Source organism: Nanorana parkeri, unplaced genomic scaffold, assembly GCF_000935625.1.
Source record: "Nanorana parkeri isolate BGI_ZX_2015 unplaced genomic scaffold, ASM93562v1 scaffold1058, whole genome shotgun sequence".
In the NCBI taxonomy this organism is placed as follows: Eukaryota; Metazoa; Chordata; class Amphibia; order Anura; family Dicroglossidae; genus Nanorana; species Nanorana parkeri.
The window spans coordinates 476,671-490,719 of record NW_017307326.1 but is presented as its reverse complement, the minus strand read 5'-3'; the positions used below and the strand labels follow the sequence as shown (position 1 = coordinate 490,719).

Here is a 14,049-nt window from a genome sequence, read left to right as displayed (position 1 = left end):
ACAAACACCAAAACAATTTTTTACATAAGTCGATTATTTACAGTTTTGCATACCTTCATTTTTTTACCTTTTCGCAAAAAGGCGCAATTACAAATTTGCTAATATTTGTTATTTATTAACTCAATACAGTTTTATCTTTTAGATTTAGTCAAAAAATATTTTTTTTTGTGCACGGATACTGATTTTGGTGTGTTTTAACAATTGAATTGTGTATTTTTATCGGTTTAATATTAATTTGAGAAACATTTGCGCAATTATCGCAGGGCCTACAAATTTAGTATCACCAGCTTTTTATTCTACCGGGCCTGCGCTTTCAGAAAATATATGGTTTGGGGGGTCTTTTACAAACGCTAGCAACGCAGCAGTTGAAAATCAAATCAATAGGAAAAAATTGCAGAAAATTCAAAAATGGCTTGGCCAGCTGATTTGAAAAATGTTCCGGAGGGCTTGGCAGCGAAAGGGTTAAAGCCCAAAAAATCCCATAAATGTTTGAACTCAATTTATTGTGAGAACACTCCCATCCTGAGATGTAACTGCATGTAACAGTCATGAGCTCACTTTGTCAAGATCCCCAAAGGGCTGATACTGAGGAGAGATTTAATTGCCTTTTAATATTTTGTGTCACCCTATTGGGGTTTAGAAGGTAGGAAGACACTGCTGAAAAAACGTAGATGGAGGGTACAGAGCAGGCTCACGCAAAGGCAAGCGACTGCTGGTTTTTGTCAGTAGAATCAAATGCAATCAGTATCTCCAGAAGAATTCCAAGTGTTGTTTACCTGCTGAACGCATTACAAAGCCAAGCGATGGTTCCTCCCCTCTGTGTTATCTCCATAACAGAATGGAGATGTAACAGGGGCATGTAGCTTTGAGACAGTGACAGTTTTGTAATGTCCTTGTTGGAGCACATGGAGACAAAAAAGTATAGCAGAAAAACCCAGCACCTAAATATTTATGCAACCTCTGTTCAACTAATTCTGTGCAATCTCTTGTTCAAAGTTATGTGTAATTTCAAATTCAGGACTAGAAACTAAGGACAGCTGCACGTACAAGATGAATGGCAAGAAGAATACGGGAGCCCTTCAACAGGTAAGACAGATGCCCTGAGTGAGCTAAAATACAATACTTTCATGCTTTTGACTAAAGTAATCATTAAAAGGTTTTATACAAACCACAATAGTGTCAAATCATTTTGTACACAATGCAAATATCTCATAATGAATATGGAGTCCACTCATCTTGCTACAAAGTGATGTCTTACAACAACATTTTATGAGCAATACAGCTTAAACAAATCCCTCTCTGTGACCTTACAAGCTGTCACATTCTATTAACGGTTATTAATAAAATCTTCACACAATATCATATTCAATACCCTACTGTACTCTGTGAGCCCCCTGGACACTAGTAAAGCCTATTATGGTATGCAGCACTTGTTTTAGTGTCACCTAGTACACTGGAGACTTGTGTGCAGTGAAAGAGCGGTTTATTTCTCAGAAAGACTAAAGCAATTTTCTCTAGAAGAGATTTATTATTCGAGTTGTCACTGCACAAAGCATCTTTGTATTTTATGGCATCAATCGTGTCTGAGAATGGAAGTCTCTAATCCTTTAAATAATCAGACACAAAATGCAAAATGTAAAAGGGAAGGAGTGGATTATTAAGCTGCATTGATAATTCACTGTAATTGATAAAGCCAATGCAAGGAGAGAACCATTCTTTCTCAAGACAATAATGTCTTGTTCCCAGTTTCTGGCTCTCGAAACTGACAACTTGGCAAAACATTTACTTCCTGAAGGAACTGCAGGTAGTCTGGACAAACAAGCTGCATGCACAGTACATCTGCTTCTTACTCCAGGGATAATGCACCCTCTTCATTAGTTAATAAAATTGTTAGGAGTCCGGGAAGTGGTCCATGGCTATTTAAAAGCCCAGAACTGCAGCAGAAAGTGCTTCCGCCGAGGTTGCAGGACTCCAAAGTGACTTTTTTTATCATTACAGTACAAAATGCAAATTGTGCATTATTCGAATACATATCCTTGGTCACTCTGGCCACATTATTCTGTATAATACATACATTACAGACTACCTATCAGGATATGCCATTAACGTGTCATGTGAAGCCATACTGACTGCATACTTGGCTACCAATCCCCTGCAATACTTCGGTAGCCTTAATGTATGTCATGTTCCTATAAATAAAAGTAATGTTGAGAATTTATTGTAGGAGGCTCCATTACCTAAAAGAAAAAAGAAAGCTGCTAGAAGGAGCCTACATATACATCCTGCAGCTCTAAGGCCAAACGCCAGGCTGTTTTGAAGGGCCAAAGCTCCACACTCTTGGGTAAGCTCCACACTTTTGCTATCTCCCTTCCTTGCTTTCCTACAGGCCCACCATGATGTATTGCCTTGTTGGCCAATTAGAATCTGTGTGAGGTGGGATTAGGCGGACTCATGAAGATTCAAATGCATGCATGCTCCTACAGCAGTGTGCATCTCCACTCTAGATGCCTATGGTGCCTGCCTTGACTTAGGATACCTGTTCCATCTCCCTGGTAGACATTCTCTTTTTGTCTGCTGTAGTCTTAAGGTGTCCACAGATTTCTCAGTTTTTGCCTGAACCTCAAGTCAGCATAATAAGATGATGCTCCAAAAAAGACAAATCTAAAATTGCTATTTTAGAAATAGGTGGAGCTTTGTGGGCTGAGCCACTGTCAGTTTTCTTATATTCTTGGAAACTGCAACATGGTGAACTTTCTATCAATAATTCGGACTCTGTCCCTAACCTCCAGGAAAATGTGGGCATTCCTTTTTGGTATCTGTTCTGGTTGTACTGTCAATTCCGGCCTTTATTTGGGGTGTGCAAGCCACTAATTGGTTTATTAAAAAAAAAAAGTACTGTAGCTTTAAATAAAAAAAGGTGAATCCTTATTCTGCTATTAAGAGCTACGGCCTCCAGAAGCATCTTCGGCATCTGACACTTCTGGCAAGCCTCTACATGACTATGGCGCCCTGTATTGCCGAAGGTGTCAACAATGAAACCACGGTGCGTGGCAGGGGACCAGACATCCAACACCCAGAAGCATCGGATGCTGAAGTTTATGCCAGAGGCCGAAGTTCTTGAAGACAGCAAAATGGGTCTCACCACCGACTGGAGGCACAAGTATTAAGGGTCTTCTTTTGACCTTTTTTCAAAGTTTTTTGTTCTTCTTCTGAAGTGACAGTTACTTTCAGGCCCATTCTGTTGCAACTCTGAGAGGATGCCAATGACTGTGCAACCAAGATGAATGAATAATGTGTTCTATGTAACATGAAGCTGTGCGTTTAATGAGGAACAATGTTAATTTTCACCTGCTACATCACTCGCAGGCAGATTTTTTTAATTCCTGCCAAAGCTTGCTATTTATAAAAGATCACAATGTACCCACATTGGCAAGCTTAATTAAAGGCCTAATTAAAACCTGAAAGTGAGACAATAGAAACAATGAACCTTAGTGTATCTGCACACCATGCAGTAAACAAATGCTGCCATCAGGAAGCATTATGATGATATTTGTGAGCACTGTGAGCGAGTCATTGTTACCAATGGACCAGGGACCATGTGAAGCCATTTCTTTTGTTTTTACAGTGGGGAGGCATAGAGGAAAAATATTTATTTCAAATTAGCAAAAATCCACTCCTTTTTTAGCCAAACCCTATGACACAAATGCACTGGCAACTTTCAGAAGCTGGTCAAAGCGGTGTGTGCATGGATTCGTCAATGGCTGTCAGTCTTAGCTTTCTTAACCACTTAAAGACCAGGGTGTTCAACCCCCTTCCTGGCCAGGGCATTTTTCAGTATTCAGCGCTGCGGTACTTTGACTCACGTTTAGTCCGTCATGCAACGCTGTACTGAAACAAATTTTATACTGTTTTTTAGGGACAGATAGAGCTTTCTTTTGGTGGTATTTAATCACCACCAGGGTTTTTATTTTTCACTACATAACAAAAAAAGTACCCTAAATTTTCGAAAAAAAAACAGGTATCCCTATGAAATGTTATGAAACATTTATTATCACCCCAACTTTTTTGTAAAATATAAAATATGGGGTCAGGTCAGGTAGATGTCAAGCCTTAAAATTGTGCGTGCCTGCGAAAATCGCAGAAAACAAACCACACCCAAAATTGGCCATAGACGACACTTTAAACGCTTTTACCATCAGTTTAATGTTATCAGTAATTAATGGCCCTAAAATTATTGCTCGCACTCCGACTTTTGCGGCGATATGTAACATGTGCGGTGTAATGGGCGCAATCGTCGTTTTCGCACATAGGCGCACCCAGCATGTTTGTGGGGGGAGGGGGGCGGGGGACTGTAACACTTAACTTTATTGCTATCACATAGGGGGCTAAGAGAACACCTATGTGATAGCCAATTCACATGACAGGTCCTCTTTATTGAGACATCAGAGGTCTCTAAGTCCCCTAATGTCACCTAGGGACCCCCAGAGAAGCTGGAGATCTGCTTCATCAGCTTCTCATCGGCATCTGTTGCCGGAGAGTGACACTGAATGCGGAAGTGATGTCATATTCATCACTTCATGCATTCGGGGACCGGAGAGTAGATCAAAGGGAGATCGTGTACAGATCTCCCTTTGATCTCCTGTATCAGAGTCGCCGTGCCGGTCCCAGCCCATCTCGGGACCGGCAGCGGCGGTTTTGGAGTGGTGCACACCCGCAGCTATTACAAGCGATGGTGTGTCTCAAGAGACACCAGATCGGTTCAATGTAAACAGCCATTGCTGGCTGTTTACATTTCTAGCAGTTTCCCCACTCGCCACACACGAACGGGGGGAGGGGCAGGACGTCTTAAAACGCCCTCCCGCTCCTATAAGGCTCCCGCCTAAAATCACATATAAGCTGTAACATGTTACAGTAAAATTAAAGTCAAATTGCTGATTATATCATTTACAATGGATGCTGCTTCTTGATGTATGAAAGTTTTGTTGTGCGTGCTAGTAAGCCATGTGTCTCCACAAACACACAGACAAAGCAAGGCAGGGTACTCCTCTGCTCCCTGCTCTCAATTCCCCCCTTCTCCAGGCTAGTAGATGGACAGCTTCTAGAGACTGCTCTGTCCCTTGTGAACTTGAACTGGAGAGGAAGTTCAGGGAAGTAGAGCTTAGAAAGCTGTAGCCAGCTGTTCAGAAACATGACTGTAAATGCTTGGGCAAAAATTGAAAGAAAAATGTTGCTGGGCAATAATATTTTTCATAATTGAAAAATAATAATAATAATAATTGAGAGTTAACTTAGAGTTTAATACTAATGTAATGCAAAGGTTGTTTTTATTATTTTTAAATCTGTAACTTTCATTAAAATAATACCTGGTAAGCCTGTCATGAATGATCTTGTTCAGGCAGTTCCTGTTATGTGGTGACAACTGTCTCACATGCAACCTGGGTGGAGATTACAAGCCGCCATGCTGACACACATTGCTCAAGCATGGTCCACCATTGTCACCATCAGGAAACCAGTCCAGAGCAGTGATGGACAGCTGACTGTGCAGCAAGTGCACAGAAACAGAAGGTAGCTGAAAGAAGTTGGAGGAGATCAGCAGCACTGAGATGTAAAAGTGAAATCATAATTGTAATAAAACAAATGGTTTATGATACACACTGCTTTAGCAATCTAAATAATATCCAGCTAAGGCTTGCATCTACTCTAAAGACTAGATTGCCAACACATAAGCAAACTTCTCTCCGGCCATTTTGGGTGAGACTGCAGCCTCCTGTACTATGATTTTGGTTTATGGACTCTCCCCACTCAGGCTCCAACGTCTGCATGGGAGCATAGATGGTTCAGAGAAACATGGCAGTGCTTGAAGCATTTAGGTTTAGGAAGATTTAGGGAAATTAGGAGGAAATCAGCAACTATAGGGACTTTGTTAGCAGACTGCCATGTGTGCAAGAAAAAACGCTACCAGGCCAATAAAAACTAAACCCGATTTGATGGAATTACTGCACATATACAATTGCTGCACTGTCCAAGTTGTTGTATTTTATTTCTATGACATAAAAGGTTTTTTGCATGTACACATACCTGGCTGGTGGAAGTTTGGGGACAGCTCTCTTGCTACTGCTCTTGCAATATCCGATTCTTGCCGTGCTGCTTGACTTGCTTGGTCAGCTGCATCACCTTTTGCACGTGCATGTGCTGTCCTGTGCGGAGAAAAGGAATGAGATTGAAATCACTATTTACAAACTACACCAACGTACTAACAAGGAGAGCAGGGCCAGTATCTTTGAGGATGCCTGGGGGGGGGGTAAAGTGATATCCAATAATTCTTATTTGACAGTAGCCTGTTAGGTCCCACAAGACGATATTAACAGCTGTCAGCACGTAAATAAAGGGCAGATGACACTGGAGTGTGATTACAAGAACAAACGCATCATCAGCTAAACAGCATTAACAATGAATAAGTGAACTTCTATATCAAGTCCTAAATCTTACACAAGTCAATGATGATTAAAGACATGTCACAAATCAGCCAAAATGTCCCAATCAATACATTCGCTGTGCCAGGAACGCAGGCGACATGGTACTACTTATACCAGTGCAAATGGCTAAGATTTCTAAAATATTTAACCTAACTTTTACCTAATTGTTCTTATTATTAGAAGAAAAGTTGTACCATGCCTTACCAGTCCCCCACAAATCAGTATGAGCACATGTATCGCGCATCCCACGATTATCTATGGCTAGGGACAGATGACCAATCCTGGAAGCAGACAGACTGCCTCCAGGGTCAGTCATTTGTAAACTACTGAATGTGCAGATGAATGCGAACAGTGGTGGACAGCCACGGCGTCTGTCAGCCTGTCATTGCTTAGCCACGGCGTCTGTCAGCATGTCATTGCTTAGCTACATTGCTTTGTACAGACTTCCCGGCCCCATCTGTCTGCAACCACCTTTGATTTCAGCAGTAGGAATCCGCTGACTTTTGCTGCAGGAATCCAAAGTCGGGACCTTATAGGACATGACAATGAGGCCAAATTGTCTGGATTCACATAGGGATTAATTTATAAAACAACAACTGGGCTATACACCGCGTGGATGCTGTTCACACGGCACTAGCACCCCAGTTTTCAAACTACGTGCCATGCAAGCAGTGGTCTGCCATGGTGGATAACATTATTATTGACTCAGAAAAGGGGGCAATTTAACAGGCAAGCATAATACAACCTGATGCATCTTGATCCAGAATTATATAAATACATTTCAAGAAACCGGTCATTTAATCTTGTCTTGCAGTACCAGTCTCTGTGAAGTAAGAATAGTGCTGATAAATCCACTGCATGGGCACAAGATTTGACCATGTTTGTGCCAATTCAGGTAGCAAAATACAAAGCCAATTTACTTCAAACAGATTAAGTTGAGCAGTCTCTGCCAGCACAAATTTGACAATGACGCAAATTGACATATTGGTTGCTTTCTTCATTCTAACTATCCTGTGTGAGCTGGAAAACAATCTGGCCTTCTTGGAATCATCTTTGACAGTGAACAGCTGACATCTCGGTTTTTTGATGTCTAACCTGCTAGCTGACAGTACACAATGAAAAGAGTACACTCTGCCACATGCTCAGCTCTCGAAATTAAAAGGGACAGACAATCTCATGTACACTTTCAGATTTAAACCCAGCAGACTATAACTAATCCTGCAATGTTTTTGTGTTGTTGACACTTAGGATCCATTCACACCACATACGCATGTTCGCGGCTACAACCACAATCAGTTCGCGGTTACAACTACAAAAACGCTCAGGTGTGAACCACGCCTAAGAAGCACCTTAACTTCCCGCCAATGCAGCAATGCCGTCCGTCCGTTTTTTTACAACGGACGGACGGCAAGAGGTTAAAGGGTAAGTTCACTTGCTCACAAAAGGTGAAAAATGAAGTATGGAATGCTCATAATGCTTGCAAATGGCGAACGCTCATTGGTGAGCATGGTCCTATGACCTCTTCTGCGCTGGGGACTGTGGGGCTGGGAAGTCCAGTGTACGGACCACTACACCAGCTGACAGGGGTGCTGTCAGCAAGTAATTTTTTTCACATTTTGTACAGCACTTCTAAATAGGAAGCAGTAACTGCATATATAATCTACAAATATAGCTCTGACTACATACATACCTACATTATTACAAACTGTAGATGAAAACAAAGTTTCAATACATACATAGGATTATTTAAAGGAGTTGGAAAGTCCCAGCATATACTATCCTGTTATAACATCAGCATTATAATAGGAATACATACTAGAGCTATTTTCGATAATGCAATCAAAGCATGAAAATCCCTTTTATGTGTGAGTGCTGCCTTCCATCTGCCCATCTCTTTCAGCCACTTCCTGGATTTGAAGTGTGCTTTGCATCTCTTTCCCTGCTGCTTGATGTGATGCAATCTTGAAGTCTCAAGACTACATATCCCATCATGCATCACTTCCAGCAAGCAATGATGATGTTACATTATGTAGAGGTGAAATGTTGAGTTGTAATTCAGACGCCAGGGTTAGTTAGAGTGGTGATACGCACACAGTGCATAGTTACAGAGCTGAGTGAAATTGTGTAACTGCATTAAGTACATTCTATGGGCATCTTCAATAAGTAAGTTAACAATGGTTAACACTTCTGGATTGATATGCTTATTAGGATCGGGATAGAACTTATGGAAATTCAGTATAGAAATGCATATTTGTTTTTAGTTTTTGACCGTAAATACCCTTTAAACCTCTTTACAAACTGTCTTAACACAGCACACCTCAAACCTTGACAATGTGTTGGGTCAGTTAACAGCAACGACGGAGACCTGGAAAATCAGACGCAGTTACCTCACCGTCCCAAAGAAATTATTAGGTGCTTTAATTCTCTTGCGTCCTACCAAAGCCAGATATAGTGGTTTTGGGTCGAATTGCCCTTCAGTAACAATGATATAATCATCAATGCACAATGCCTGTTTAACTCCAACTCTCACTGTCAATGCGCTGGTGACACTGTGGTGAGAAGTACTGGGTTGTTGTCATTGCTGGCCTTCTAAAAATGGTAGATGCCTTGCTGTGGATGATTTATGTTCACTGACCTGGAACAAGCATGCTGTAAATGAATGTCTCTGTACTTGTTCTGGGTCAGTTACTCAGGCACCATTGAAGTTAAAACGCCAGCCAAGGAACAAGCATTTTCAAAAGGAGAGTTTGGCAATGACAGCCTCCATTATTCTCTGACAACAGGTTCCCCTTAAGGCACAGAATGTTGGCACTGACAGGGCAACTACAGTAATTATGTAAGAAATAAGGGACGTAAGCTTAGTTTCAATTTATCACTGTTGCTGACATTGCTGCGATACTTCTGCACATAGCCTGTGGCTACAACTTGTCCAGTTAAAAATAGTATGGAATGAAATGCTTACAACAAATGGCAATGAGTAGGACATGTAGCAAGAAGGACAGAGAACAGATGGCCAGGAAGAGTGATGCAGTGGTTAAGAGAGGCCGAGAAACACTACGGATACAGCCAAAATCTAATCAGCAGGCTCAAGAGGGAAATAGGTCTGTTCGATTCCTGACAGCAGAACATGAGACCTAACAAATTAAAGACAAGAAGGAACAGTGACAGGGGCTGGAAATGCGGGATTACGGAGGAAAGGAGAACGGGATGACATTGAGAAAGCTACAGGATGTAAAGCTAGCCACAAATTACAATCCTTTCTTACAATCCAATTTTCTTATATTTTTGCTGCATTCTTTTATATATAAAATCACCAAACACATCATTAAAATGATACAATCTATGGGTACCTGTACAGCTGATCAACAATTGATGTGTACACTATCCCTACCAAGGTGTCACCCACCTTGACTGCCTTCAGGCCCCATTCACACTGAGCGATTCGCAAATCGCGCGTTTGTCGCGCGATTTGCATTTTGCGCGATATCGCGCAAATGCTTGCATTGAGCAAGCTAGAATCGCGGCAAAATCCACTCCAAAAAGGGTCCTGCTGTAGCGACGAACGACCCGCGGCAGCGACGGACAGAGCCCCATTGCCATGCATTGCAGAGCGATATCGCGCCGTAAATAGCGCGGGATAAATCGCTCAGTGTGAATGGGGCCTCAGGCACTCCCTAAAGACTCATCTCTTCAGGGAAGCCTATCCCGCCTCAACTTAACCGCTCAAACATCACGTTCTCAAACAATTCATCCCCACACAGCTCCCTCATGTATCACTTCTCCCTGCCTTTTAGATCGTAAGCCCTCAGGGGCAGGGCCCTCCTTACCATCTTGTCTTGATTTGTATTGTGATTGTAATGTCTTCCTTATATTGTAAAGCGCTGCGCAAACTGTTGGCGCTATATAAATACTATGTAATAATAATAACCCTAGAGAGGATTGTACCAAGTAGTGTCTGATTTATTTCTGACTTGGGTCTATAAAACATATTTGAAGAATCTTTAATGGATAATTTGAACTCCGAATTCACGTTGTATAAAGCAGTATCATATTGTTTCTTTTTGCCTTTGCCATGCATGGCATACATTTCATTCTTCAGATAACTCAATGTAAATGCATCCTAAACACATGCCAAATGCCTGAAACTGATCCGAAGTGCACCATATCTTCTCAAAGCATCTGGAATCATGTTCAAAAACCTTTGTATACTTAACCCTATAAATGTTTTCGCTGCAAGAAGATCAGCACTGTAAATTTTTGGTTCAGGGTAAGGCTGCAGCTAACAATTATTTTCATAAATCAATTAGTTAGACAAATATTTTTTTCAATTAATTGGATAAAAAAAAAATGAAATACCATATTTTATTTTAAATAAAATACACAAATGGAGTGTTACAAATATAAAGTTTACATCAGAATAAGACTGCATGCAGATTTTTTTGCAATCACACCCAAATGCATGGCATTGCAGTACCGTGCGTTCTAGTGCAGGTGATCACACTGTGTTTGGGGTGCCACTGAAAATAATGGCACCATAACGCACATCAGCAGCAGAATTTGACAGGCCGAAACCAAAAATGAGTTTTCCCGCCTTTTTTATATATTTTTTTAATAATTGTATGTATTATATTAGACATTTTAATTAGTTTAATGGATTTAAAATAATCTGAATTGTAAAATTCCATGCCAATATAATAAAATAAGCAACCTTTTATTTTAAATAACACACCAAAATTATATATATATATATATTATATTACTAATATTTACATTTAAAAAAATCCCAGTCATCAGTTTAGAGTTGGCCATGAATATTGGCCCGAGAATTATTGTTCTTACTCGTCGATACCAGACAAGTGTAGTGCAATTGTAGTTATTGCACCTAGGTGCACCGGACCTGTGTTTCTGTTAGTGTGTGCACGTTCACAGGGTCAGGGGACTTTAAACTTTGTTGGGAGTATTTAAAATGTTCTTTCTTTCTTTTTTTTACTTCATTGCTACCACATGGCGGACTTACAAGCCCGCTTTATGATAGCACATTAGAGCTCACAGGTTCTCTTTAAAGTGACATATGGGCTCTATTAGACCCCTAGTGTCACGTTTCCACTTCACTGGGAAATGGACCATATTTATCTTGTCAGGCATCTGAGGTATTGGCGCCTGTGCCGAGATCACAAAGATATCAGCTGTGGTCAACAGAGGACTTGACGTAAGCTATAACAAAAAGAACACTACCGTGGGATTAAATAACAGGATGGCAGTCAAGCAACCAATCAGAATTTTGAAGTATATGTAAACTCAAATCAAAGTAATTTTCAATGTCTGACGTTCTCTCCCCCAATTGTACATGGAGACTACAAATGGCTGTTTCCAGACAGCTTGGTGACTGTTGTCACCATGAACAAACCTTCTGTGCGTAATACCATGCAACCATTGCTAGACTTCATGCAGACAGGTTGCGGCTGCAAAGAGGTTGCAGGATATCAGCAGCACTGAGAAGCAAGAACGGATAAAAAACAGAGGAAAACTAAATTTTTGTTATCATACAGTCATTTAGCAAACACAAATGCATTCAGAGTTTACATCAATAAAATCAAATAAATTCATAGCCAACATTTTTAGATAGCCTTGAGAAGATTCAGAATCCCGTCAAGTTTTTTTTATTGCAGTCTGTGTCCGGCTAAGTATATTCTCTATTTGTCCACATGATCATTGTCTCCTGTGACAGCGATGCCAAATAAAAATGTAAGAATTGTTGCTAGAACAAGAGATGAGGGGAAGTCTTCCAATTGGGATACCGGTCACTGTGACAATTGTCTAAGAGGGTAGTTCTCATGACTTTACAGCAATTTCTGCTCTCTTCCTGTTGTGTTTTCATGATGGAAAGTGAAGGGATATCTCCCTAACAGGACAAAGTCAGCAAACAAAACAAAGACAACGATTTGTCCCTTCCCTACTCTATCCCAAAACCTTTTAGCTATACATACACTTTAAGGTTGAACATAGAAGGGGAAACCTGCCAGATGAATGAGATATATCATTGGAACAATATTTCTATGTATAGAAATGTTACTTGGGCACATATGGGGCTACAAAGCCACATCTGCTGTAAATAGTAGGAAACTGAGAAAGGTAAAAGGAAACTTAAAGTGACATTAAACTTGTCAGCACCAATTCAGAGACGATTTGAGGATCTAAAGCCGAGTGATACACAAATAAGGTCCAGTTTTGTTTATAGTTAAGGTACTTGAATGCACTTGTAATATTTAATTTCATTTTAACTCAAAGTTCTACTCTATAAGCCTAATGAGTGCATGATACAAGCTAGTCACGAGTGTTTACATAGTAATAACAATGTTCCACTTAAAATTGTAGCTTCCCCTTTCTATGTGCCCTTGTGACTGTATTTATACAGTATATATTCCCCAATGCTTAGTATAGGCAGAAGCTGACATTACAAATGTTGATTACGCATTGTTCTGTTATTTCCTATGTATACCTGGACTTTCTACCCAATAAAACAACTGACGCTCATGGCTGTGTAAACCATTAAAAACGCCCCTCAGAAGGATGGAAAAACACTGTTGCTAGACATGTGAATAATATCAACCAAAGATAAAGTCCATGTAAATAAGTTGATTTTACTGAACGCTGTACGATTAAATACCCAACTGATGTTTTTACATGTACTGACACAGTTATTATCTACAACAACGCATGTATATATACATATACAGGAAATTTGAATAAAGATCATGCTTTGCTTGTAGCAATTCTGTTGATGTGGAAAACCAGGTTATAGCAGATGAGATGGAAAGAACCATCTCCATAGCAACGATGCAGCTCTTAAAAATAGAGGGGGAAGGGCAGCTCATCTTTTGCTAAAGGCCCCAGTAAACAATTTTAAGTCCGATTTTTTTAAAGCTCAAGGGTATTGCTGTGACAGCACATATGTAATCCCCCCGTTCAATCAACAGTGGTGCGCTCGGAAGTGCAGGACGCGGGATGATCTAAAGCTGTTTCTCAACTTTATGTACATCATTATAGTAGCAGATGTGTATGTTACGTTTTTCCTGCTACCTTTTTTCACCAAAGAACCCCCTAAAAGTCTGTACATTCTAAACCAGTACGCCATAAATATTTATGAACTTTTTGTTGTGTTTGAAGACATCTTTTTATGAAAAATATTTATTTTGCATATAAATATTTATTGAGTAAGACACTGAGAAATGCAGGTGATGGTACCGTATACTTAGGTCACATAAAACAATCAAAGTTGTTGTAATGTATTTTACACAATACCAATTATATAAAAAAAAACAGGGAAGCTGGTATGTGATCTCCAGTATTGGTTGCATGACATGTAGTCCACAAGGTGTTGGCCAATATAACCAATTATTTTACGTTTTAAATAACGTCTGAACTTGGGCTGCTCAAATAGAATAGAGCAAAATGAAAATAAAGATAGAACAAACCAAAACCGCCAGTTATATGATTAAGAGTATACTTTCCGAATATCAGAGAAATCACCTATCCAACCGCTGAACTTCCCAGGGGGCAGTTCACCGGGGGG

General features: G+C 40.3%; 1 protein-coding gene across 1 annotated transcript in view; it reads right to left on the bottom strand.

Moving 5' to 3' along the window:
• The window catches only part of JPH1 (junctophilin 1), a 104,636-nt gene that overhangs the window by 31,514 nt on the left and 59,073 nt on the right, over positions 1-14,049 (bottom strand). The window contains exon 3 of the mRNA XM_018567534.1: positions 6,079-6,197. Coding sequence (XP_018423036.1) covers positions 6,079-6,197 — 119 coding nt within the window. The remainder of the gene's footprint in view (positions 1-6,078; positions 6,198-14,049) is intronic.